This window comes from Marmota monax, unplaced genomic scaffold, assembly GCF_021218885.2.
Source record: "Marmota monax isolate L192 unplaced genomic scaffold, Marmota_monax_Labrador192_F-V1.1 WCK01_AAM20220418_F8-fsc00307, whole genome shotgun sequence".
NCBI classification, from domain to species: Eukaryota; Metazoa; Chordata; class Mammalia; order Rodentia; family Sciuridae; genus Marmota; species Marmota monax.
This window is the reverse complement of record NW_026695211.1, coordinates 551,962-575,314: the sequence shown is the minus strand read 5'-3', so window position 1 is coordinate 575,314 and position 23,353 is coordinate 551,962. Positions and strand designations below refer to the sequence as shown.

At 35.4% G+C, this 23,353-nt stretch overlaps 1 protein-coding gene across 1 annotated transcript in view; it reads right to left on the bottom strand.

Moving 5' to 3' along the window:
• Positions 1 to 230: 230 nt before the first annotated feature.
• Phex (phosphate regulating endopeptidase X-linked) overlaps positions 231 to 23,353 on the bottom strand; it is a 192,618-nt gene continuing 169,495 nt past the window's right edge. The window contains exons 16-22 of the mRNA XM_046430585.2: positions 21,559 to 21,613; positions 17,489 to 17,556; positions 15,013 to 15,143; positions 9,643 to 9,708; positions 8,479 to 8,583; positions 3,963 to 4,039; positions 231 to 1,505 (exon numbers count right to left, since the gene is read on the bottom strand). Of these exons, the coding sequence (XP_046286541.1) occupies positions 1,403 to 1,505; positions 3,963 to 4,039; positions 8,479 to 8,583; positions 9,643 to 9,708; positions 15,013 to 15,143; positions 17,489 to 17,556; positions 21,559 to 21,613 (605 nt within the window). The 3' untranslated portion in view covers positions 231 to 1,402. The remainder of the gene's footprint in view (positions 1,506 to 3,962; positions 4,040 to 8,478; positions 8,584 to 9,642; positions 9,709 to 15,012; positions 15,144 to 17,488; positions 17,557 to 21,558; positions 21,614 to 23,353) is intronic.

Here is a 23,353-nt window from a genome sequence, read left to right as displayed (position 1 = left end):
TTCTCTCTTCAGAAGTTCCCATGGTTACAAAAGGACGTGGCACACACTTACATGTCTTTTAAAAGGATGACAAGTCACAGAGATGCAAAATGACCTCCTGTGGTTAGTCTGAATTTGTCATTTTGCTTTTGAGATTTTCCCTTTGGCCCACTTAACCCAGTATCTCATGTACAATGAATAATGTGATGGGGTGTGTGTGGGGGGGGTGCCTATGTTAAGAAACAGGAAACGCCAGGTAACCACTTTAATGCTATTTCAGTTTTATCCTACATACACACACAACTAAAAGATAGAGGGGTTCACTTAAAAGGATAATGCTCTAAGGATCAAAAACAGTACTGCTCTTTCTTCAAAGACTTGAAAAGTAAAAATTATATTCCTTAGTTCTATTCAGGAATTTTAAATTGAATCAGTATATTCTAAAATGGCTTCAATCAAGAAAATTTTTAAAAGGTTTTCTTTTTAAAGAGAGGGAACATTAACTGAGATGAAATGGAAGAGCATTTTGCTCCCTCTCAATGTAGTGTTTATCCCTTTGCACTAAAGGGAAATGAAAGCCATTTGTTTCTAATGGGGAATTGGAAAATCCTCCACTCAATACCTGCTCATTGAAGAACCAGGATCATGCAGACTAGATAAAATTTTGGAGATTTCATCTCCTAGTTTTCCTGTTGTTGCATGACTAGGAGGTTTTACTTCTTCTGGGACTTAATATTGCCTTTTCGTCCTATTTGATAAACTCAACCTTTACCTAGTAGACTTATTGTCATCTTTGTTCATGCTGACCTGAACAAGGCAATCAGCTGCATCAGATGCAAGCTATGAGGCACATTTTCATTCACATAGACTCCAAAGTTGAAAGTAAGAACTTCATTGAAAAATGTAAAATGGAGATCCAACATAGTTCTTATTTAACTACCTTAGCATTAAGAAATGCTATAGTAATGACTGTCCATGAAGTCTAGCAATGCAGTCCAAAGAACAGCAAGGCCTTCTATATATGCATACACATGTCTTCATCACTGAGGGTTACAGGTTTACTAGACTGAACTTTTTGATGGACACATTCTACTTAGGACTCCTGAAAAGCTACAGATTGAAATGGTATGTACCATTGAGCTATGACTAACTAAAATGGAAAATAGCAACAATTCAGCAGATAGCACTTTAAGACACATAGCCCAGGGATTTACTTTTGTTAGTTTGATTTTCTAAAGAAAAATCCATGGTCCATTTCTTGCTTTTACTTTTTTAAGATCTATGACTCTCAACAGATACTGTTTAGATCCAAGCAGGTCATCTACCCAAATAATGAAAACGCATCAAAAATAAAAGTCCTCAGGGGAATATAGGCCTAAATAAGTGGGCAGTTGTCTCAGGATGGCAGAATACAGCACTCCAGCTACCAGAGTCGACAGGAATCCACACCTCTGTTCATCGAGGAATTATGTGGGCAATTAAAAGCTTTCTGGAATTCTTCAAAGTTGCTAATGGCACCATTGACCCTGAAAAAAGATATGGCAAAGCACATGTCATTTAATTCATCAACAGGTTCTGGATGAAATTGTAATGGTATATTGCTAGAAAGGATCTTGACATTTATGTAATCTGTTTACAGGAGAAATAGCTAAAGCCCAAAATCATTAAGTAAAATTCCAAAAAATTAACAGCACTAAGACTAGAACCAACATCTCCTGAATGCCAGGCAAATGTTCCTACTACTCTTCCAACATTCTTCAAAATCCTTTAAAACTATACCATCTTCAATACTTAGTTTTTCCAAGATTTTTTAAAATTTAACTTTTATGGAATGTATAATTGATATAAAGTACATGATTCTTAAATGTAGAAACCACTAATTTGTTCATGGGTACCCAATATTACTACCATTCAGATCAAGACAGGATATTTCCAGTAACCTGAAAGCCCCTTTGTGTCCCCTACCAAGGATAACTACTATCCTGACCTCTATCACCATAGCTTTGCCTGCTTTTGAATTTTACATGAATGGAATCCACAGTATTCAGTGTTGTGTCATTGACTTCTTTCACTCAACGTCTGTAAAATCATTCATTTCCAACTATTTTTAAATATTTTTTTCAATCTACAAAAATAATTTCTCTTCTCTAAATTTCTGTTAGTTTGGGGGGATCATATTTACCTAGAATCTAGTTAATGCAACAACCAACTAATGGAAAGCATCTAATTGTTACAGATAAATACTTCTTCACTAGATTTTAGTTCCAAAATCCGGTGTTCTTGCAAGTTCCCAACTGCAGTAAAGACTGTGGATTCCTACTCAGCACTTTGATTGTAAGTGCTTTTTGGAAGTGGTATTTCCGTTGTGTGATTTTCACTGCACTCAAAATCTATAGTTACTGCAGACATCAGTTTTAAAAAAAAACTCCCTCCCTCATCTATTTCTCACTCAACCTCACATTCAAAGGGTTGACTAGAAACTCAGCATTCTCAGCCACTGACTATTTCTTCCCTAATGACTTTGTTACCTAGAGGCATTTGAATGAATGTAATGGCCTGTATCCAACAAATTCTCATAACCTCTTGTGTTTTAACTGGGATGTATGGGTAGGGATGCATATTTCATAGTGTGCTTCACCCTAGGCAAGTGTTAAAGATAGAATATAGCTGATAATTAGTAAGCATACTCTGTAAATTATCAGCTAAAAATCCAACATTACAGGCAACTAGTTAGTAAAAATAAGTTTCTAAAAATTTAACTGTTGAGTAATTAATCTACTGTGTGGCTTCATCTGCACCATTTGTCAGTGGGAGCACATTTTTAGTCCATTAGAAACTGTCAGGCTTCATGACAGTTTAGCCCAGTGGGGGAGAATTTCCAACACAGTGATTAGATTTTTATGCTACTGGGTAATTTATGGTCAATGTTCAAAGCATTTCTAAGGCAAGATTTTAGGAATAAGATTTTTAAAATATAGAAGAAATTTCAGATGACTTTCTTGCAATATGCAAATGGATTCATTTAAATATTAAATGTAAAGATATCCAGGTTAATATGTTCTAAGCAAAGAATGAATAACTATAAATTATTATGATTTCTTATCATAATTATATGTCCTCTACTTAGAAAATTTCTCTCAGGCTATGGAACCAAGGACAGGGTAAGTAATATCAAACATAATTTTGTTTTTATTTAATACTTTATACATTCTGACAATTAAGAGTGTAATTCATAATCCTGTTCCCTTCATATGTAAGCAATTGTTTCAAAATATGATGCAAGCTGAAAGCCAAAATATAGTGTCCTGACTCTAGATATGAATTATAATTGCTCAGTATCACCATAAATCTTCCTTTGGGTTCAGATCTATTCAGAAAGTGAGCATGCATTTATGTATGTTGGATGGCTGTGTGGAAAAAGTAAGAAGTATTAAACAGAATATGCTTTAACATGAAACAAACCAGAGTTCTAGATGTTTTAAGGCAAAGTGCCTCATATTACATCTTCTTTGGAGACAATAAAATTTGGGTTTTGGCTCAGACCTCCCCCCAAAAAAATTAGGTAGTTGGGTGTTTTCAATATTTCAGTTTACTGATTGCCCATGGTGATCATAGCACCCATGTATTGCTGCCTTTCAAAATCTGGAAGATCATAAATAGAATTTAATACTAAAGCTATGATTTGGATTCCAAATTACTTTTGTATTCCCATGGATCTCTGGAAACTAGAGATGTGTACAACTGCTCATCAATAGAAATTTAGTTGAAAAAGCACTAAATATACCAGCTTACTACTATTGCAGAAAAAGATGTTTAGTTTCTGTTTGGCCAGATTTGGTTATCTGCAAAATGGAGATTACACCTTCACAATACAGGCTTTTGTTTGCATCACTCATGAGTAGTACACTGGGATGGAATGATGGGTGTGGTGTGGGGCAGGAGATATACAGTTAAAAACTGGTATCACCCATTTAATCATTTACCTAAATTGAGGGGGGCTGTGAGCACCAATTTGAATTTGTTCTCGGGCAGCTTCTGGTCTATAAGAATTGCACCTCACCTAGAAGAGAAAGGCATCCCAATAAATAAGCTTCCATTCCAATTATACATTTTCTAGTTTAACTGCTCCAAATTATACCAAAATATAATTTTAGAATGAATAGATGACAAACAATTTTAGCAGACTAGATAAAACCTTCATCAGTAGTAACATCTATTATTCTAATCCCCAGAGTAGGAGTTTTTTCAATATGAGTAATTATACAATTTGGTAAATTAGAGAGTTTCCAGACATGTGCTTTAAATCAAAAAAATCATATATGTGCCCCAAAATTAATCAATGCATTTCCTTCAATTAATTTAATGTTTTAAATATCCCATATCAAATGTAATCATGCTCATTTGAACCAATAAAGTAAATCGGCCATTTAGAATTGAGTATGGTCATGAGAAGTTACTATTTTGCCCCAAGTATTTTCCTTGCCTCAACCTAGTCTCAGCCTGGAACAGGAGTACATTTCTCCATTTCCTTTGAAGTTAGGCACAGAAATCTAACTTGTTCTGACCAATGAAACATGAGCAGAATGATAGATGTAACTTCTGGGCAGAGGCTTAAAAAAACTGACAGAAGTTTTAAGAGCCTTAGGAATACATTAAGGGGCAATGCACATTTCCTTACATTTCTTCCCTATACCTGTGGTGACCATGAAATTACATGTCAAGATAAAGATTCCAAACCCTAGGCCCTTATGTAAAAATTACAGGCAGGGCCCTACTGCTAATATATGATGGACTTGGGGCATGAACAAGAAATACACTTTCGTTGTGCTGTTCTTTTCTGCAGTATAACCAACTTAATTCTGACTCAAAGTATATCTTCAAATATGATATAATCTTCAAGTATGAACAGGACTAGGACACATGGAAACGGTGGTGGGGAACATTCTAATGGCAGGGCAAATGAGAAAATGATTGGGAGAGGGGGAAGGCAAGACACTGAACTTGATTGCAATAGGTTGTATATAATTGGCAGCAATGGAAGACCAAGTGAGACAGAATGGCGAAAGATTTTTGAAGTCCTAAGCAATAGACTAAAGTTTTTAAACTATATTTTAACATTGTTCTTGAGCAGGAAAATAAAATCCATATTTTTCAAAGATTTGTCTGGTAGGCATGTAGAGTAGAAGGAGGAAATTAAGAGACTAGTTAGAAGATTATTTATGGGCAATGAATATCCACTAAATAAGTAGGAATAGGAATGGAAAGAAGTAGAAGGATGAGAAGAATCTCCAAGAAAAGAAATTGATAGGTCACAGCAACTGCAAGAATATAGGAAACAGGAAAGGTGATATGATGCTATTAATTTTGATGACTATAAATCATCAGTCATTGTGTTTCTGAATTGATTTTGAAAATGTTTTTTTGTAAATGATTCTTTAATTTCCTCAGAAGCTATCTAATGTGAACTTGTTTTGACATTTGATTTTTACCTCATTTCTTTTTAGGTTACTTTGTCTTATACCCTTACATTATTATATATAATTGTCTATGTCACCTATGTCACTTAAGAGATTTCTGAAAACACATTATGGTTGTTACTATTTTCCTAGTACCTTCCCAGGAGGGAAAATAACTTTGCTTCCTATAAGCAGACTTAACTCCAATGTGCAAAAGATTGAAAATATCCTCATTCTGTCAGTAGGAAAAGCTCTAAGATAAATTTCTCATTAGTGATAAAAATAGCTTTCCACTTTTTCCCTAAATCTCTTTACTTTAAAATAAATCAGAAATGGTTTAATATTACATTTGGAAACATTTTAAAATTATAACTATATCATCACTATTAATTAGTTTATTTCATCTGTGAAGAAGTAATTTGGACTAGGATGTAAATAGTAAAAATGAATGAACCCTTGTACTTTGTCCTCTAGATCTGGGATTAGCAGACTCTCTGTAAAGAGACAGATAGCAAATATTTTAGTCTCTGAAGACCAGAAGGTACCTGTTTAACTAATCAACTCTGCCACCGTAACACGAAATCAGCTAGAGTATAGCTATTTTTCAATAAAACATTATTTACAAAAACAGGAAACTGCCAACCTTAACTGGAGAAAATTCTTACTGTTGTTTGTGTGCTTATTTTAACACCTGACCCTATAATCACCCAAAAGGAAGTCTACCTAGTTGAATCATGTTAGCCTTTTCCTTTTGAAGCAATTGATCTAAAAATATCAAGCATCTTCAATCTATTCAGCATCTTTGCTGGGTGCTATGGAGGAAAATAACAAGTATAAGGATCCAGAAGATTAGCTGTGGAGATCAACCTGAAAGTCTTGAACATTTTGAGAGCAATTAAGTACTCAACTGAATGTTAGTAAAAGGAAGTATAACAGGAGTTAGAGATAAAAGAAAATAATGAGGACTGGACTGGAATCCTTTGGGAAGAGTTATGGATGAGGTGAAACTCAACATGGTTCCTGAAGAAGAAAGCTGAGACTGAATAATAATTTGGGGAGGAAAAGTAGGGAGGGGGCCACATTATAAAAGGAGAATCAGAAGCAAGGCCACAGAGACAGTAATGAGCATGACATCATGGGGGCGGAAGTGGGGATACTGCCTGGATAAGGTTGAGTTTTTCTGATCCAATGAAGCTGTAGGAAATTAAAACAGATCAGGTAGAGAAGGATCAGACTGAGAACTTTGAAAGCCAGATGAAGGTATTTAGACTCAATGTTATAGACATTTGAGAACCATTGTTGTTCTTTTAGTAGATCAGTACCGAAATAAAATGGTATTTCAGTGAAATGTAAAAGAGTAGTAAAAGATGCTGAAGTAAGGAATACATGCCATAAGGCTGTTGGGATAATCCAGAGCAGAAGACATCAAAGCTTTGCCTATAGATGAGATAGGGTAATGGGGATGCTGTAGGCTGAATGTTTGTTTCCCCCAAATTCAGCAGAACCTTATGCTACTGGCATCCTGATTTCAGACTTTCAGCCTCCAGAACTATGAGAAATACATTTTTGTTTATGAGCCTGAACTGCCTAAAACAAGAGAGAATGAGAGGTTGAATCTAAACAGTATTTAAAAAGATGAAACATCTGGGATGGAGCTGGAGCTCAGCAGTAGAGCACCTGCCTTGTGTGTGTGATGCACTGAGTTTGATCCTTAGCACCACATAAAAATAAATAAATACAGGGGCTGGGGCTGTGGCTCAAGTGGTAGCGCGCTCGCCTGGCATGCATGTGGCCCGGGTTCGATCCTCAGCACCACATACAAACAAAGATGTTGTGTCTGCCAAATACTAAAAAAAAAAAGTAAATATTAAAAAATTCTCTCTCTCTACCTCTATCTCTCTCACTCTCTCTTTTAAAAAAATAAATAAATAAATAAATAAATACAATAAAGGTATTGTGTCCATCTACAACTAAAAATTTTTTTTAAAGATGAAACATCTAGATTTGGTAAAATATGGACAGTTAAATCAAATAGACTTTCTAACTAGGGAGATTAAAAAAAACTGGGTGTATGTTAATAGAAATCTGAAAACTAAAAAGGAAAGTGATTTTGTTGATATTGGATTGATCAATGATAATTGGTTTGGTGTTTTCATGCCAGTTTCAAGAGATAAAAGATCCCAGACAGGTAGGAATTCCTTAATCAGAGTATTAGGAATTAGGAACAGGTAGGAATTCCTTAAGAAGACATGGATGTGCTTACTGAGGAATGAATGCAAAGACTTAGGAACAAATGGTGGTACTGATGAAACTTTTGTCGAGCTTTGAGCATGTACTTAAATGTTTGCCCACTGTGAGGCCATACATCAGAACCTTTATAGACACATCATGACTTTTTTGAAAATGTTGTCTATACATTTGTGACACAAACCAGTGCAATAACCAATGGCAAAGAATTGGTACTTGCTTCATTAGCCAGAGACTCAACTGAGAATTATACCTTATTTAGTGTTTCCTTCCAATTTCTGCCCCAATAACATATTAAACTCGTGAAAGAGTAACATGATTCTCCTTGCCTTTGTCATTATTTTTCAGCTCCAACAGTCCTTGTATATTTATTTGACAGTTGGGAACCCAGACCTGAGTGTCCCCCATAGGTTGAGAGGGATAGGATGAATTCAGCAAGTGAGGCAAAGGAAAAGGAGAAATGTAGGGAAGGGCAGGGCCACAAAAATCAAGGAACACATTACTGGAAATGATTACAAGTAGTACCAAATGCATGAAGAAGTCCAGATATATTGAGGAACTATATGGTTAATTAGTTAAAAAATTAGTTCACTGGTTAAAAAATACCAGTGAACTTTGAATCAATAGGTTAATTATTATATGTTTTACAGAACATTAAGATGATGGATTTTATCCTGAAAGAAATCAGCGAGAGAATATTTTGGACAAAATTAAAGTCATGCCATTAAACTATGATGAAAGCCACAAGCTCAAGTTCTGCATTACATCCTTGATGCCCCTTCCTCAGTGTACTCACATGGGCATAACTCAAGAAGAAGAGCTGGTTGTTGTTGAATGTAATGCCTGGTAGGAGAGGCTCCTCAACTCCTTGCCTTCTCTCATTTACCCATTTCCTATAAGCCTAGTGAGAGAAACAGGATAGATGAGCTGTGAAATGATGATTTTCCCTTTATTCCTCCAATACAGACATATTAAATATATACTCCTGCCATTTGCAAAATGCAATGTATCAAATTTTCCTTTAAGAAAACAAACACCTAGAAGTTAATGTCTTTCCACTTAAGAGTGAAGTAGGTACACCAGAAAAAGACCTTACACTCAATAACTACCAAAGGAGCTGAGCCACAGTACTGAGACATTAAATAATTCTTTTTAAAAAGAATTCAACATGGGACAAACAAATGTAACACCATGACAAGGCCCTCAGGGAAATATATCTGTGGGTACACATATTATCAATTCTTTATTTTTTCCAATTAGCAGGAAAACTATCATCATTGATCACCATCATTTTATAAAACAAAATATATTTTAATAAGCATATAGGAAGGATATAGCCTTGTAATAATAATCTGGTCTTTTTATTATATTTTGATAAATAGCCTTAAGAAAAGGATATATAGCACATCAAAAACCTGGTATTTAAAGTGAATGTATTTAGCTTTATGAAAAATTTCCCATATTATACTTGTTTCTTATTTAACCAAAGACCAATGGATGACAAAAACAGTATTATAGACTCTTATCTGGACCAATACATGAGAATCACTAGCCTCTGCCCATAATTTAGACTTTGGGTATTTTAAGATAAAATTTTAAGTAGAGAGAGAGAGCTGTACTCAGGGAAAACTCATATGTACCTAGCCCCAAGGAGGTTTCTGTAGCATACTTTGATATGATTGTGAGTGTATTTTCTGAAAACTTTCTTTTAAATTCATGATTCTTAATAACAAATATTATTCTTTAGGGTAACTTTATGCCTCAAAAACAAAAAAAGAAAAAAATGCAGATCTATTTATGTAATAGAGTATAATAGAGTCGATGGGGAAATACAATTCTATTTATAGAAACTCCAGAATACCCAACTCCTAAGAACATGTCTGCAGTATAAATTGAGGTGCACCCATACAGTGTTTTATAGATTAATTTTTAAAACCACAGCAAACATTGCAGTTCATACCCTAAAAGCTTCCCGCAGACCTCCATTATCGGCAATATTTTCTCCTAGGGTCCTCTTCCCCTTCACCTAACAAAAAGAAAAAAAAAAGAGTTTCACGGTCAACTATCATTCAGCAAGAGGCATAAATATTATAGCAAGCAAAAGTGTCATATTTTAAAGAGAAAATTACATTCAGTAAATCAGAGGTAGTCATAATATATTGCGAGATGGCAAACTAACCCCAGCAAGGTGCTCTTGAATATAATAATTTCTATTTTATTATGCTGCACATTACTTTCTCACCCTCTTTAATCTCACCAATTTTTTCTAGCTCCAATAAAATATTAACAATATTCTGAGTGACTCTGGTTTAATGGGAAAAAATAGAAATGTCAATACACAGATTACTTTCTCTGATTAACTCATATAATTTGAGTATTCTCCTCATTGTACCTATGTTTCCAAAAATTTGCCATCCATACAGGAACAAGATTTCAAGAACAACCATTATCATTTTGCCTCTAGTAATTTCCATGAAAAATTAAAAGAAAGATAGCTCTCCTGGGGAACAAAAATCAAACAGTAGTGCAGACCACAAGGTCAAGGTTTGCAATGTGTATGACACCCAGTCAAGCACAGAGAAGATCATTCTTCTGATTATTTGAAAACCATTTCTTAAAATCTCAAATGAGCCAGAACCTAAATATTTTAAATATTCTAAATCAATACAGCTCACAACCCAAAGCCACCCTGCCACTTGTTTTAGTACAGGCTACCAGGTATGACTGGGTTTTACATTTTTCAATGATTGGGGAAGAACAATAAAAAGGAGAAGAATATTTTATGGTATGCAAAAATTATGTGAAATTCAAATTCAGTGGTCATAAATTAAATTTTATTGGAACACAACTATGCCCATTCATAAACACACTGTCTGTGGTTACTCATTTTACAAAAGCAGAGTTTAGTATTTACAATAGAGACCACATAACCTACATTGCCTAAATTACTTACTGTTTGGACTTTTACAAAAATATTTGCCAGATCCAGTGTAATAGGCAGGATACTGGCCTCCCAAAGATGTCTACATCCTAATCCCTAAAACTTGTAAATATATTATCTCACAATGACAAAGGGGACTTGTAAGATATGATTAAGTCAAGGATCATGAGATGGGAACATTGCTGGATTACTCAGGTGTACTCAATGTAATTACAAGGGTCCTAAACAGGTCAAGAGAGTAAGTGTCAGAGTGATCCAATGTGAGAAGACTACACTGGCCATTGCCAACTTTGAAGGGAGGAACCATGAGCCATGGAATATGGGCAGCCTCTAAAAGTTAGAACAGACAAAGAAACAGATTCTCTCTTAGTTCCTCTAGAAAATAACATAGACCTTCTGACACCTTGATTTTACACCACTGAGACTTGGGTCAGACTTTTGGCATACAGAACTACATGACAATAAGTTAGTGTTGTTTTAAGTTACTAAGTTTGCAATGATTTGTTACAGCAGCAACAGGAAACTAACACAAGCCATGGATCCTACCAACTCTTTACTTTTAATCTAGCCCAATTTCCCAGGTATTAAGTAACACTAACAAATAAAAACAAATCTTTATAGAAGTACTTTGGATTAGACAAAGGGGAATGAAGGGAAGGTAGGGGGGAAGGGAGTAGGAAAAATAGTAGAATTAATCCAATGTAACTTTCCTAAGGTCATATATGAATAAGTGATCAGTGTAACTCCACACCATGTACAACCACAAGAATGGGAAGTTATACTTCATGTATGTATGATATGTCAAAATATACTCTATCATGTATAACTAAAATGAACAAATAAATTTTAAAAAAATCTTTGAAAACATTTTTTGCTATAATCACCCAGAATAACCCTGCTAATTTTAGTCCCCAAAAGTCAGCATTCCTGCTTTACCTACATTCTTTTACTACAATCCTATGAGGTAAGTCCTATTATTATCATTCTTATTTAATAAATGAAGATCTGAAACTCAGAATATGTAGCAGTTGTTGTTAGTATCCCATTGGATCCCTTTTTCTACCAGGACTATGAACCCATTCCTGTAACTGATAACAGCTCAGGAAGTAAACCTTAGTTTATGAAAGCTACCATACCTGGAGGTTGCTGGGAAGTTATACTCCACCTTCCAGTAACTGACTAATATGCAGGTGGAAGAGCCCCATCCCTTGCCCCTGGGCTGAACAATTTCCATGGTATGCTTCATGCTCTAGAACCCTTTGTGGGATCAGGGTAAAGCTAAACTCCTCCTGAAACCAATATGTTTTCCTCACTCCCTTACAAGTTTCTCATGAAACTACTTTGATAAATTACTGATCTAAGAAACTCCTCCTTGGTCTTTGCTTCTAATAATCTGCTCTAAGACAGAGTGGCTAAGTAAACTGCTAACATTTCTCAGAGATTGAAACCTAAGCAGTCTTCTGTCTCCAGAGTCTTTGTTCCGTAATGCATAACTTCTCAACTCCTCTTGGCTCTTGATATTTGTGTTTATATCCACTCAAGCTTAAATCTCTCCTTCGTTTTTAGTCTAAGCTTTATAACTAAAATAGAAGCTTTTGAAGTATCCTCAACCTCTGGTTCCTGGCACTATGGACAATCTCAGTGAGGGACATGGCTCTAAGTTTGACCTCTCAGGACTTAACAGCTGCTGATAGTCTGTATCTTTGGTACCCCATCTATGCTCCTCCCAATTCACTGAGAGAGAGAGAGAGAGAGAGAGAGAGAGAGAGAGAGAGAGAGACTAAATCTTACAAATGAAACCAGAAAAAATAAACCATGGCACCTTTTGGCCACAAAAGAAGCCACCCACTCTCCTGTGTGAATAAGACAGAAGCCGTTTTCTGATGGTTGGATGGACTTACACTGAGACAGTCATGCCTTTTCTATTGTCCTTGTAATGAAGATACACATTTGTCAGAACTGTTTCAATATTTGACACTTTGTTCAAAATGGATGCTGAAGAATAGCCTACCTATACATCACCCAGGTATAAAATGAACTTAAACTAAGAGAACCAGAGTATAATATGGGGGTAAGAATGCCAACTCTGGAGTTATGAAGATATAAACTCTAATCCAGACTCTACTGTGGGCACGAATCTCTTTGATCATCAGATTTCTCATATGTAGAGCATGTATACCTAGTAATATGTTCACCTCTGAGGAACATTATGAGGGTCACATTTATTTCAGTTAACTGAAAACTCCCTCATGCCTACAGATAATAATCACAAAGAAATATGAATCTTTTTACTGCAAGAAAACTACTGTTGTCTTTTCAGACCTACAAGTCTTTATTTTCTCTGGAGTAGGCTACCTCTTAGTATGAGACAAAGAATCAGAAATATTAACTATCTCTTACTGAGCACTTCTTGCAACAGCATTATGCTAGTACTTCACTCATTTAATTCTTACAACAAATTAATTAGTTCAGAAGTATTTACCCATTTCATAGCTGAAGACACTGATACTTAGAAACATTAACTTGCCTAATTCATAAACCTGGGAATTTATCTTGGTGTATATGATATTCTTTTTTTTTCTGGACATATAATACTTGTACATATGTATATGGTACAATGTGATATAAACATATTTACATTGTATAATGATCAAATCAGAGTAATTAGCAAGTCCATCACCTTGAATTTTTATCATTTCTTCATAGTGAGTATATTAAAAATCCTTTCTTCTAGTCATTTTGAGAGATCCATGCAGTATTGTTAACTATAGCCACCCTACTATGCAGCAGAACACAAGAATTTATTACTCCTATCTATCATATTGTCCCCATTGGCCAACATTTCCCCACCTCCTAACCCCCTACTATCTCCAGGCTCTGGTGACCACTATTTTCCCCTCAACTTCTATGATTGACTGACTGACCTACCCACCCAATCTCTGTAGCTTTCTTTTTCCTGAGGATGGAACCCAGAGCCTCATGCATGCTAGGCAAATGCTCTACCACTGAGTGACATCCCAGCCCTTTTTATCTTATTTTTGAAATAAATTGCAAGTTGCTGAGGCTAGCCTCAAACATGTGATCATCCTGCCTCAGCCTCCTGAGTTCCTGGAATTATAGTCATATGCCACCACAACTAACTGAAAAAAGGTTTGTTTTAATAAATGATGCTGGATCAACTGGTTATCTTCTAGGAAGAAAATATCAGTGAATTCTCATATTAAACTCCATAGAAAAATCAATTTCACATGCATGAAGAATTATATGTAAAATAACAAAACAATAAACAACATTCCCAGGAAAACTAGAAGATTTCATATATGACAACTTCTTAACAAAAAATGGAAAAGTGGAAATGATTTTCAATTTTAAATATTTTATGTTGAAACATATCATATACAAAGTCCAAAGGATAAGTAACAAATCTGGGGGAAATATATATAATGGAAACAATAGGCAAAAGTTTAGCATCTATATTATTTTAAAAGGTTGTTCTAATTTGACAAGAAAACAACAACTCAATAGATAATCACACATAATAAAGGAGTTTATTGCATCAGCATTTGTAACACCTCAACAAGAGATTATTTGACTAAATTATAACAGAACATTCACACCCAGGATTCTGAGGCAGCCATTGGATACAATGTACTAAAGTTGCATGTATCCCTACCTTTAAGCAAGCAGGGGGAAAGTATAACATTGTAACAAATGTTATAACCAATGTTATAGGTAGGGACAGTAAGACTGATAATAGGAAAAGGATATGTAAGTGAAGACAATAAAAGGAAAGAATTGACATTTCATTCACATAGACCATGTATAAAATTGTGTTCGTGTCTTTATGGAAAATTATTATATAATGGAAAATAAACATTTTAAAAGTATGTTTCCTTTGTTCAAACTTCTAAAACTATGAACTCTTAACCAGTTCTCAGACTATTAGTTCAAATTAATGAGAGTTGATTTCAATAAATTAAACCTAAGCAATAGTTTCGATGGAATTTTTTTAAGAAAATGTCATGAGATGTAGGAGATTTATAAGGATGTTATTGTTTGTACTATAGGATTTTTTTGACATTAAGTCTGAATCTAGGCAAATAAATTACTTCATAGATCCATCTTTCTCAAACTGCAGCTTTTATCAATCACCACGGGGATTATAAAAAGACAGACAGACCACAAGGCTATCAGGCTCCACCCCTAGAGATTCTGATTCAGCAGGTCTGGAGGAGAAATCAAGAATTTGCATTTCTAACAAGTTCCCAGGGAAGGCAGATGTTGTTGATCTCAAAAGCACACTTTAAGAACCAATGGTCTAAAGCAAGCTAATATCCAAATGAGGAAAAATGGTCCATGAGATGCTTCCTTAACCACAGTTGTACTCACATTTAAGCCAGCTTTCTTCCAATAATAGCTGCTATACTGGTTAATCATGCACTTTGTTTTTTCTTTAAACTTTTCTTCTGAATCCATAGACCACCAAGGATCTAGGTTTCCATTTTTGTCAAATTTTCTACCTAGCAAAAAGGAAAGTTATAAGACATTAGTGTTATTTATGGAAACTAAATTCAACATCTTTCCTTTTTCTCACCTTGACAAGCTTTCAAAATGCAGTCATAACAGCAGGGAACACCCTTCCTGAGAACAGCTTCTGCATTCTTTCCAATATCACAGGTTAAATGTAAAGAGGGAGGAAGGGAGAACAAGGATTGAGAAAATTCTTTCCTTCTAAGGAACAAAGAGCATTTTAAAAAAATGAGATTCCTCAATTTAATGTATGCACCAGTCTTATCCAAATTTGGATTCTGTGTTTTCACCTGATCTGACCTGAAATGTTCTCTGGATTGTGAAATGAAATGGTTTCATTCAGAAAGTCTGTGGAGGGAACCAGAGCACCACTATCAGTGAAGTTCCAAACGATCCATAGGAACAGATCCAGCGAGTTATCCACACATAGGACCATACGCCCTACTCAGCCCCATAGGAACATGTTTCCTCCAAGTTGCCAGGAGCCAAGAGACATATAAAAGCTGGTATAAATCAATCTACAGTCATCAGTATGGATAGAAGGACCCATTTTTCCTACTTAGACAAGGAAGATTGCGCTATAAAAGAGAACTTGGAACAAGAACAGAAATCTCTAAAACATAATGGGGAAAAAAAGATTAGTTACACATGGTATATTGCTATATGCTAACTCACTAATTTCCCTACACTCTTCAAAACAACAATTTAGGTACATCTAGACTACTGTCTATATTCAAGGTTACTATATGGTTTAAATTTAATTATGCAAAAATTGTTAAAAGGCCTCCAAAACAAGGGTCCTCTAAGAAAGAGCTTACATGAAAGCCCTCTACCCAAAGGTGTTAATTAGAACAATCCAAAACTCTTTAGCAAGACTGTATGCTAATAATACGACCACCTGGAATGGTGTGGAATCACTGCCCTCCACCCACCAACCAAGCAATCATTAAATAGTTAGTGCACATATACTTATATGTAAATACACTGTTCTAAGTATTGGTCACAAAGCAAAATTCTGTCCTTTGGGAAAGATTCCAAATGGATCTGGTGGAGAATCATACTTAAGTTTCCTAGGAAGAAACATACAAAACCAATTGCTTTTGTTTCATAGTTAAGACTCTATTCTCAGATAAACCAAATGTCCAAAGGTAGAAAAATGAGTTCCAAGAAGTCAGATGATTACAAGGCAGTTACATTTTAACAGAGAGAGGGAGACCAAGAGGTAGAAAAACTAGGTGATTAAGGGCAGGCTGGTGGGGGCAGGAAGAAATGTCCAGAAGAAAAAGAACCTGAAATGTCTCTGGCCCTGGGGTAGGCATTCAGTAAAGGATGTTAGAGACACTACAGGCACAAGGGAAACAAGTCCACAGCATTCCCTTGGGCCAGCCAAGTTCTTAAGACTGCCTGTACATACATTATTATTACTGTGTGTATATAGGTGAATGCATGACCAATGTGATTCTGCAACCTGTATACTCAGAAAAATGAGAAATCATATCCCATCTGATTCAAATGTATGATATGTCAAGGTCATTGTACTGTCATGTGTAACTAATTTAAACAAAAATAAAATAAAATAAAAGATTGCCTGTAAATCATTTTGTGGATGTGATAATAGTTTGCTAATTCATAAACGTCAGAGATTTCCTATGGCTTTCCAATAATACTTCAGAGAAAGGAGTGCTGATCTAAAATAAGGACTCTCAGAAGCAATCATTTCTTTAGTTTAGATTATATTCTGCTCTCTTTTGCTTAAATGTCATCATGATGTACAACATATTCTATATTGTGCCTTATTAGACAAGCCTAGCCTTGATAAAAACAAACTCAGAATATATGCCAATATAAAGAAAAACAATGATTAAGCATTGCATAAGCCTTGGAATTGCATAAAGAAACCAGTCAGCCAAGCTCAAAGGCCTAACTTGGCAGTGCAGCATGTAGAGTCATCTTTGGGGCAGAGCTTGCACCTCCAGGGAAAACATCTCAAAATGGTGAATTTTAAAAAATGACAAAGGGAAGAAGCTATAATACAATTCCTGTAACTACTGTGGCAAGTACAGCAATCCTGATATAAATGCAGAGGTAATATCATTGGAATTACAAGGTCTTCTTTTTTATTCTCCCCCAATTACCAATGAGAATAATTGTTTATTTATTGCAAGCTATCACAGCAAGACATGTGGAAAAGTTTTCAATCAGCAATTGTATTTATTGTATTGGACAATTTTTAGTCTACGATGCTGTTGCTATGCAAAGATAATAACAACAATTAACACCCACATAGTGAACATTATTACAAAAGTGGCAGCTTATAAAATAAACTAGTACTTACCATTATTATCAAATCCATGTGTAAATTCATGTCCAACAATTACTCCGATAGCACCATAACTCAGAGATCTGTATCATAAATACACAATTTGGGGAAAATTATAAGCATGAATCTGAGAGCATAATCCCTTAATTTTTCAACAAAAGCCAAGACAATCTGTTTTCTAGTAGCCATAATAATAAAAATCTAATAACCACACGAATGAAACTGTAAAACAAACTGTCTAAACATACCCTTCTAATCAAAATGAACAAAGAAAATACAAATTCTAACATTGTCTTTGTGACCTTGTATAGACCTTAGTATCCTACCCTGAAAAATTAAGAATATGAAAAAGATGATTTCTAAAATCCCTTCCAGCCTCAGATTTCTATGATTCTACATCTGCTCTAGTGATATTTTATACTTATGAACACTTAAAACAGGGATTAAAAAGATCCTGTCAGTAAATATACTATTTTTTATCTGAAAACTTGTTGAAAAGTCACTATAATCTTAGAAGTTAAATTGTTTTCCAAATATAGTCATAAAAAAGAAATAGAGCAGAGATTAAAAGGGATCACTCTGTTTTCAAAGGTAGTCACATTCCTGTTTCTGTGGCAGACAAGCTGACAACTGAATAGCAAAGGCTGTGAAGCTTTCATCAAATTTGGAAAAGGTGTTATATTATTTCTCCTCACCTCTGAAGAAGCATGCATTAGACTCCCTACAATGGCAACCACCAATAATTCCACGCACCCCTGAGTAGACATGCCCCCTCTTCCAATCAAAAGGGGATCTATTTCCCTGCCCTTGGATCTGAACTGGACCTGGGACTTCTCAAGACTAAGAGAAAAAAAAATGGAAGGGGCCAGGTATGATCTTTGGGCTAAAGCCTGAAGAGACCTCATAGTTTCCCTTTGCTACCCTTTCAAAAGTTAACTACAATGTAAAGAATTTCTACATAGTTGGAAGGAAAGGTCAGGTGAACCAAGAGAGAGACTCCAAAAGTTGAGAGACTCTGAAGGAAGAGAGGCCCGTCTCATTAAAGCCAGCCCGAAGATCCAGTAAAGTCATCATCCTCCTCCAGCCCTATGCACCTACCCAGCCAACACCACAAGAAGCAGGGACAAACTGTCTTCAGTTTGGTCCTGCCCAAAATATAGAATCATCAGCCAATAAATGGTTATTTGGTGGTACTTCATTATGTAGCAATTGATAACTGAAACAAACATACGCATAATATATGAAGAAATCAATAATGGGATTTCCATATGTGTATGTGTATAATTTTCTCTCTCACCTATAAGTTCCATGAAGACACAACCCTTATCTACTTGTTCACTGCTAAATTCTCTGTACCTAGTACACAATAAGAAAGTTAACAATGATTTAACTAATGCTTAATTAACTTTACCATTTCATACAAATGGCAGATCTATATGTATCTTATTGAAGTCATTTAACCTGTGGATGAGGAATATAGACTATTTAGAATATTACTGTTAGGATTCTTCATGAGATTTACAATGATGCTAAAAATCTCTCACAGTTGGTTCCTGACATGCAACATCAAAGTCACCCAGCAAATAGATAGGACCCATAACTGGAAAGAACAGAAATTTCTGAAGCAACATGTTATTACAGGATATAATGATCCTTAACATGCTAATTGTTTGTCTCAACTATACCCAAGGAAGTGCTGTAAGATTTAATTTTTCCCCTTGGTGGCAATTCTTTCCTTTGTTATTTCTTTCCTGCAAGGTAATTTGCATTTGGGAAAAAAAAAAAAGCTTCCTACTGTTTTTCCATCATTGCAAACCTTCATTAAAGAAGTAAGAGCAAAATTATGCATTTCAATCATGGAGCTATCATAGCAGTATGGGACAAACTTGTAATTTTACGTAGTGCTAATTCTTGCAGCAGTAGCTATCACTATGCAGCCTGCAACATTTAGTTTTTCCAGATTGTTCAGCCCTGGGAATGAATACTCAGTCCTCTACAATCTTCAGTCAATGCTGTTGACTGGATGAATTTAAGGCACAAAAAATGGAAGCTTATAGAAACTGCTCTGCAATAAATGTCCCTTAAGAGGAACTGCACCAACAGACTTTCTATTTGCAAAGGATAATAGAGAACTCAGAAAATGACTAAGTTTAAATTAATAAGTTTCGATTCTCAGTTACAAAGTCACAATCCTTTGGACAAGAGACAAAGAAAAGGTACTTTTATATGATTAAACCTTATAATGGTAATGTTTCATAACATTAAATTTATATCCTCCATTTTATCAATGGACATTATTTAAATTAGCATGACATTATTTAAATGCAACTGGCTGGCCAGAAATCTGAAGAGTTCCTGTATTGAACATCTAGCCTGCCAAAAATAAAACAGGGAAGATGAAAATTTCACTACCTACTCAGTTTCTCTTTTGTTCTTACCATCCAATGGGTTTAATATGTACAGAACATTCACTGTCAATAATAAAACAACTATATTATTATCTGGACACACCATGATCTCATGCTATTATAAAGTAGGCTACCCTGTGTTTGGATCATAAAAATCTCCAGGTTGAAAGTGGTTTGGAGGTCATCTAGCTCAAACTTTCTACTAAGAGGCATGGTTTCCTGTACAGAAACTTGTTCAAATGGTCATAAGGTGTCTGCTTTGATATTTCCAAATGACCAGGAGCTCAGCCCCTTCTGAGGTAGCCAATTCTCTTTTTGGGTGGTTCTATAAAAAACAGTTCTATTATTGATCTGAAATTTCTTTCCCCTGCCTTCAATGTATTGATCCAGTAAAGTCTAGCTAAACACCTGCTGATTTTCCTGAATATAAGAAATCATTCTGCCACCTTCATTTTCCTTCAAAAACATGAAAATAATGAAAATAATTACACAATTCACCTTCAAATGTTCTCAAATTATTATTCAATCATGAACTCTAGACCAGCATTTCCCAAAACACAGGGAAAAGAGTTTTTGAATCCCTAGGTTAAACCCATTAGGTTTCTTTCTTGTAGAACTTGGGAACTTTTATGCTGATGAGTATTGTGATTCTCCAAAAATAGAAGGGTGAAGGGATTACTAACTTCTAACATTTCATGGAACACACACTTTTGGAAATGTTGTAATGCTATCTTGGCCATTTACAATTCAGATTCTCTCCTCTGGAAACAATTTGACTTGTTCATGTCCTCATAATTAGACCCAACACTCAGGTGAAGGATAAGCTGACTAATGTGAGCAGAAAGGATACCCAGTTCTTTGTGGTTATCAATCAATTAATACAGTATAGATAGATGCATGGGAAGCCATCTCACTGGACCGTGATTTCTTTGTCTCCAGCATCTCTATGTTCCCAATGCCAAACACCCAAACAATACTTCATAGCTATTTGTTGAGTGAATATCTTAATAGATGATAGATGGCTTAGTGAGGACATAGAACTCTTTAGGAAAAAAATATAAATCTCTCTCACTGAAGTAACAACTATGGCTGAGCCTAAGATGGAACTAATAGGCACAAATATTAATTCCTAAGTTTCTATGACTTTGACTTTGATATCAGAAAATCATGCTCATGAACTCAGTAACAAATCATTGAACTAGTAACTTCCAAACCTAACCATACTATTTCTAAGTCTCCATCTACCTAACAACAATAATAGAAGCTCAGTTAAATTTTTACTGATAAACACAATCAAAGAATTCTAGAACTTTTAGTTTAAAGGAATCTTGGAGAATATTTGGCTTAAAACTTTAGTTTTATGGAGATATATCTATGTCTATATGTAAAAATCTTAAATATAGGGAAAATTGATTCCAAATATCTGGACACTAAAGAAAACTAAGCAGCTGAGGCCTGAGATGGTATAAAAGTTGATTAAATACAAGCCTAAAATTTGCATTTATTGTAACAATGATGCTGTAGGCTTTATTGGTAGCTGCCCATGTTCCCTGAGTACTCATCATTTCTAAACAATCAACAACTTAATTCTTTGACTTTATATTTTGACCTTTGCAAAGACACCATGATCTTCCCTCCTAACTTGTCAATAATTGGTTTCTTTACTAATTTACTCACCGAGGATATTCTGTTCCCCAAAAGAAAGGCTTTTGCAGCTCTCCTGCTGGAAATCCTGCGAGAAAGAAAACCAAACAAACAAAAAATGTTAAGGGATATAGAGATTGATTCATTGAATTCCTCCTTACAGCTAAAGCCTGAAGCTTCCAAAGGCCCATCTGGAACTAGGGACCTCTAATCTCTTTAATGGTGATATTAATTCATCTGAGCTTGAAATAAGTGCATTGAACCATTCCAAGGACACTATTTTGCACAAACATGCTATTGGCAGTATCCGGCTTGTGGAGAACTGGGTCCTTTCATATACAACATGCAGAGAAGGCTTCAGGTTGTCCAGCAGCTTCTCCTGATGCAAAAAGGGCCCAGCTTCATGAATATGCAAACTGTGCAGTCACACAAGCCCCACATGAAGAAGGACTGCACACTTGGTGTAGAACTTTACTGTCACTGTCTTGAAATTCTTGGTAATTTAATCTTCTAACTTGTATTTTGTTCATGAAGTCTAAAGGGCAATGGAGCATTTGTGTGAGCAGAAGAGACACACATTATATTATGTCTAGTGTTTTTATGTAACTCATTTGCACACAGCACTCTTGACACCCCAGGAGCACAAGATTCTGGCAGGCCCACAACATGTGGGAGTTCAGCCACATGCAAGTTGACTATAAGACAAGCCTGTTACTCTGGAACTGAGTGAGTAGGTGCTAGGACAGCCCCAAGAAGCCGTGGTTTCCATGTGAACCAGAATTTGCTTAGTTCACTAAAAAAAAGGTAATAGTGTTCTACGAAACAAAATGATTAAGGAACCCTGTCATGTCCTTTATTTCTCCTGTTACTTCTCTGTATTGGCCAACCTCTTACACTGAAAATGATAATATAGAAGGAAAGGGAAAGATAGGGCAGTGCATAATTTCTTTTCCTTTCAATTCTTCCTTACTCGTAAGTAAGATGAAGTTAGAATGTTGGTCGACTGTACAAGTATTAGGAAGTAAAAACAATTCTGTGCAGCATCTCTACCTTGCTGGTATGAAAATATATATATATATATATATATATATATATTTTTTTTCCAGGATGGGAATGTAGCTCAGTAGCTCAGTGGTAGAGTGCTTGCCTAGCATGTGTAAGGCCCTGAGTTCAATTCACAGTATCACAAAAAAAATAATAATAATAATACATGCACACACAAGTTACATATAAACTATGATTTTGGTGGGTCCATATGCAAATTACATCTTCTCATATTTTCATTTAAAACTGGCATTATGCAATATAAAGATAAACAGTAAAATTCATGCTAATGATATAAAATGTTAGTTGTTCTTAGAATACCAATCAATAAGCATCAAAAAATACTGTGACATGTCAATAGAGAGAGACCATGGAAGATAAAGCTTTATATTTTGGCACCTTCAGTGGTACTTTTTTCTGCTTTCTGCACAAGAAGCCCTGCATTTTCATTTTGCACTGAGCCCTGCAAATTATGTAATTGGCCCTATGTGTAGATGAGGGGGAGAAATGCTTGGCTTTGTCCTTTCAACTCACCACTAAAAAGTTTGCACCCTGGGTTGATCCTGAGAGTTGCCTTTACTAGTCATTACAGCTGGGAATTCAAAGAATAGTAACTGAGAGAGAGAATGAGAAAGAAAGAGGGGGGTCAGGGGAAGGCCTTCTGCAGTGTCCTTGCCTGCTTCAGAGCAGCTGCTCTAGGCCCCATGAGACTGAAAGCTCTTTTCTGAGTTCTTCCTCTCCCCCACTCCCCTGTAAATTTCTTTCTTCCTCCCCTCCATGGCAT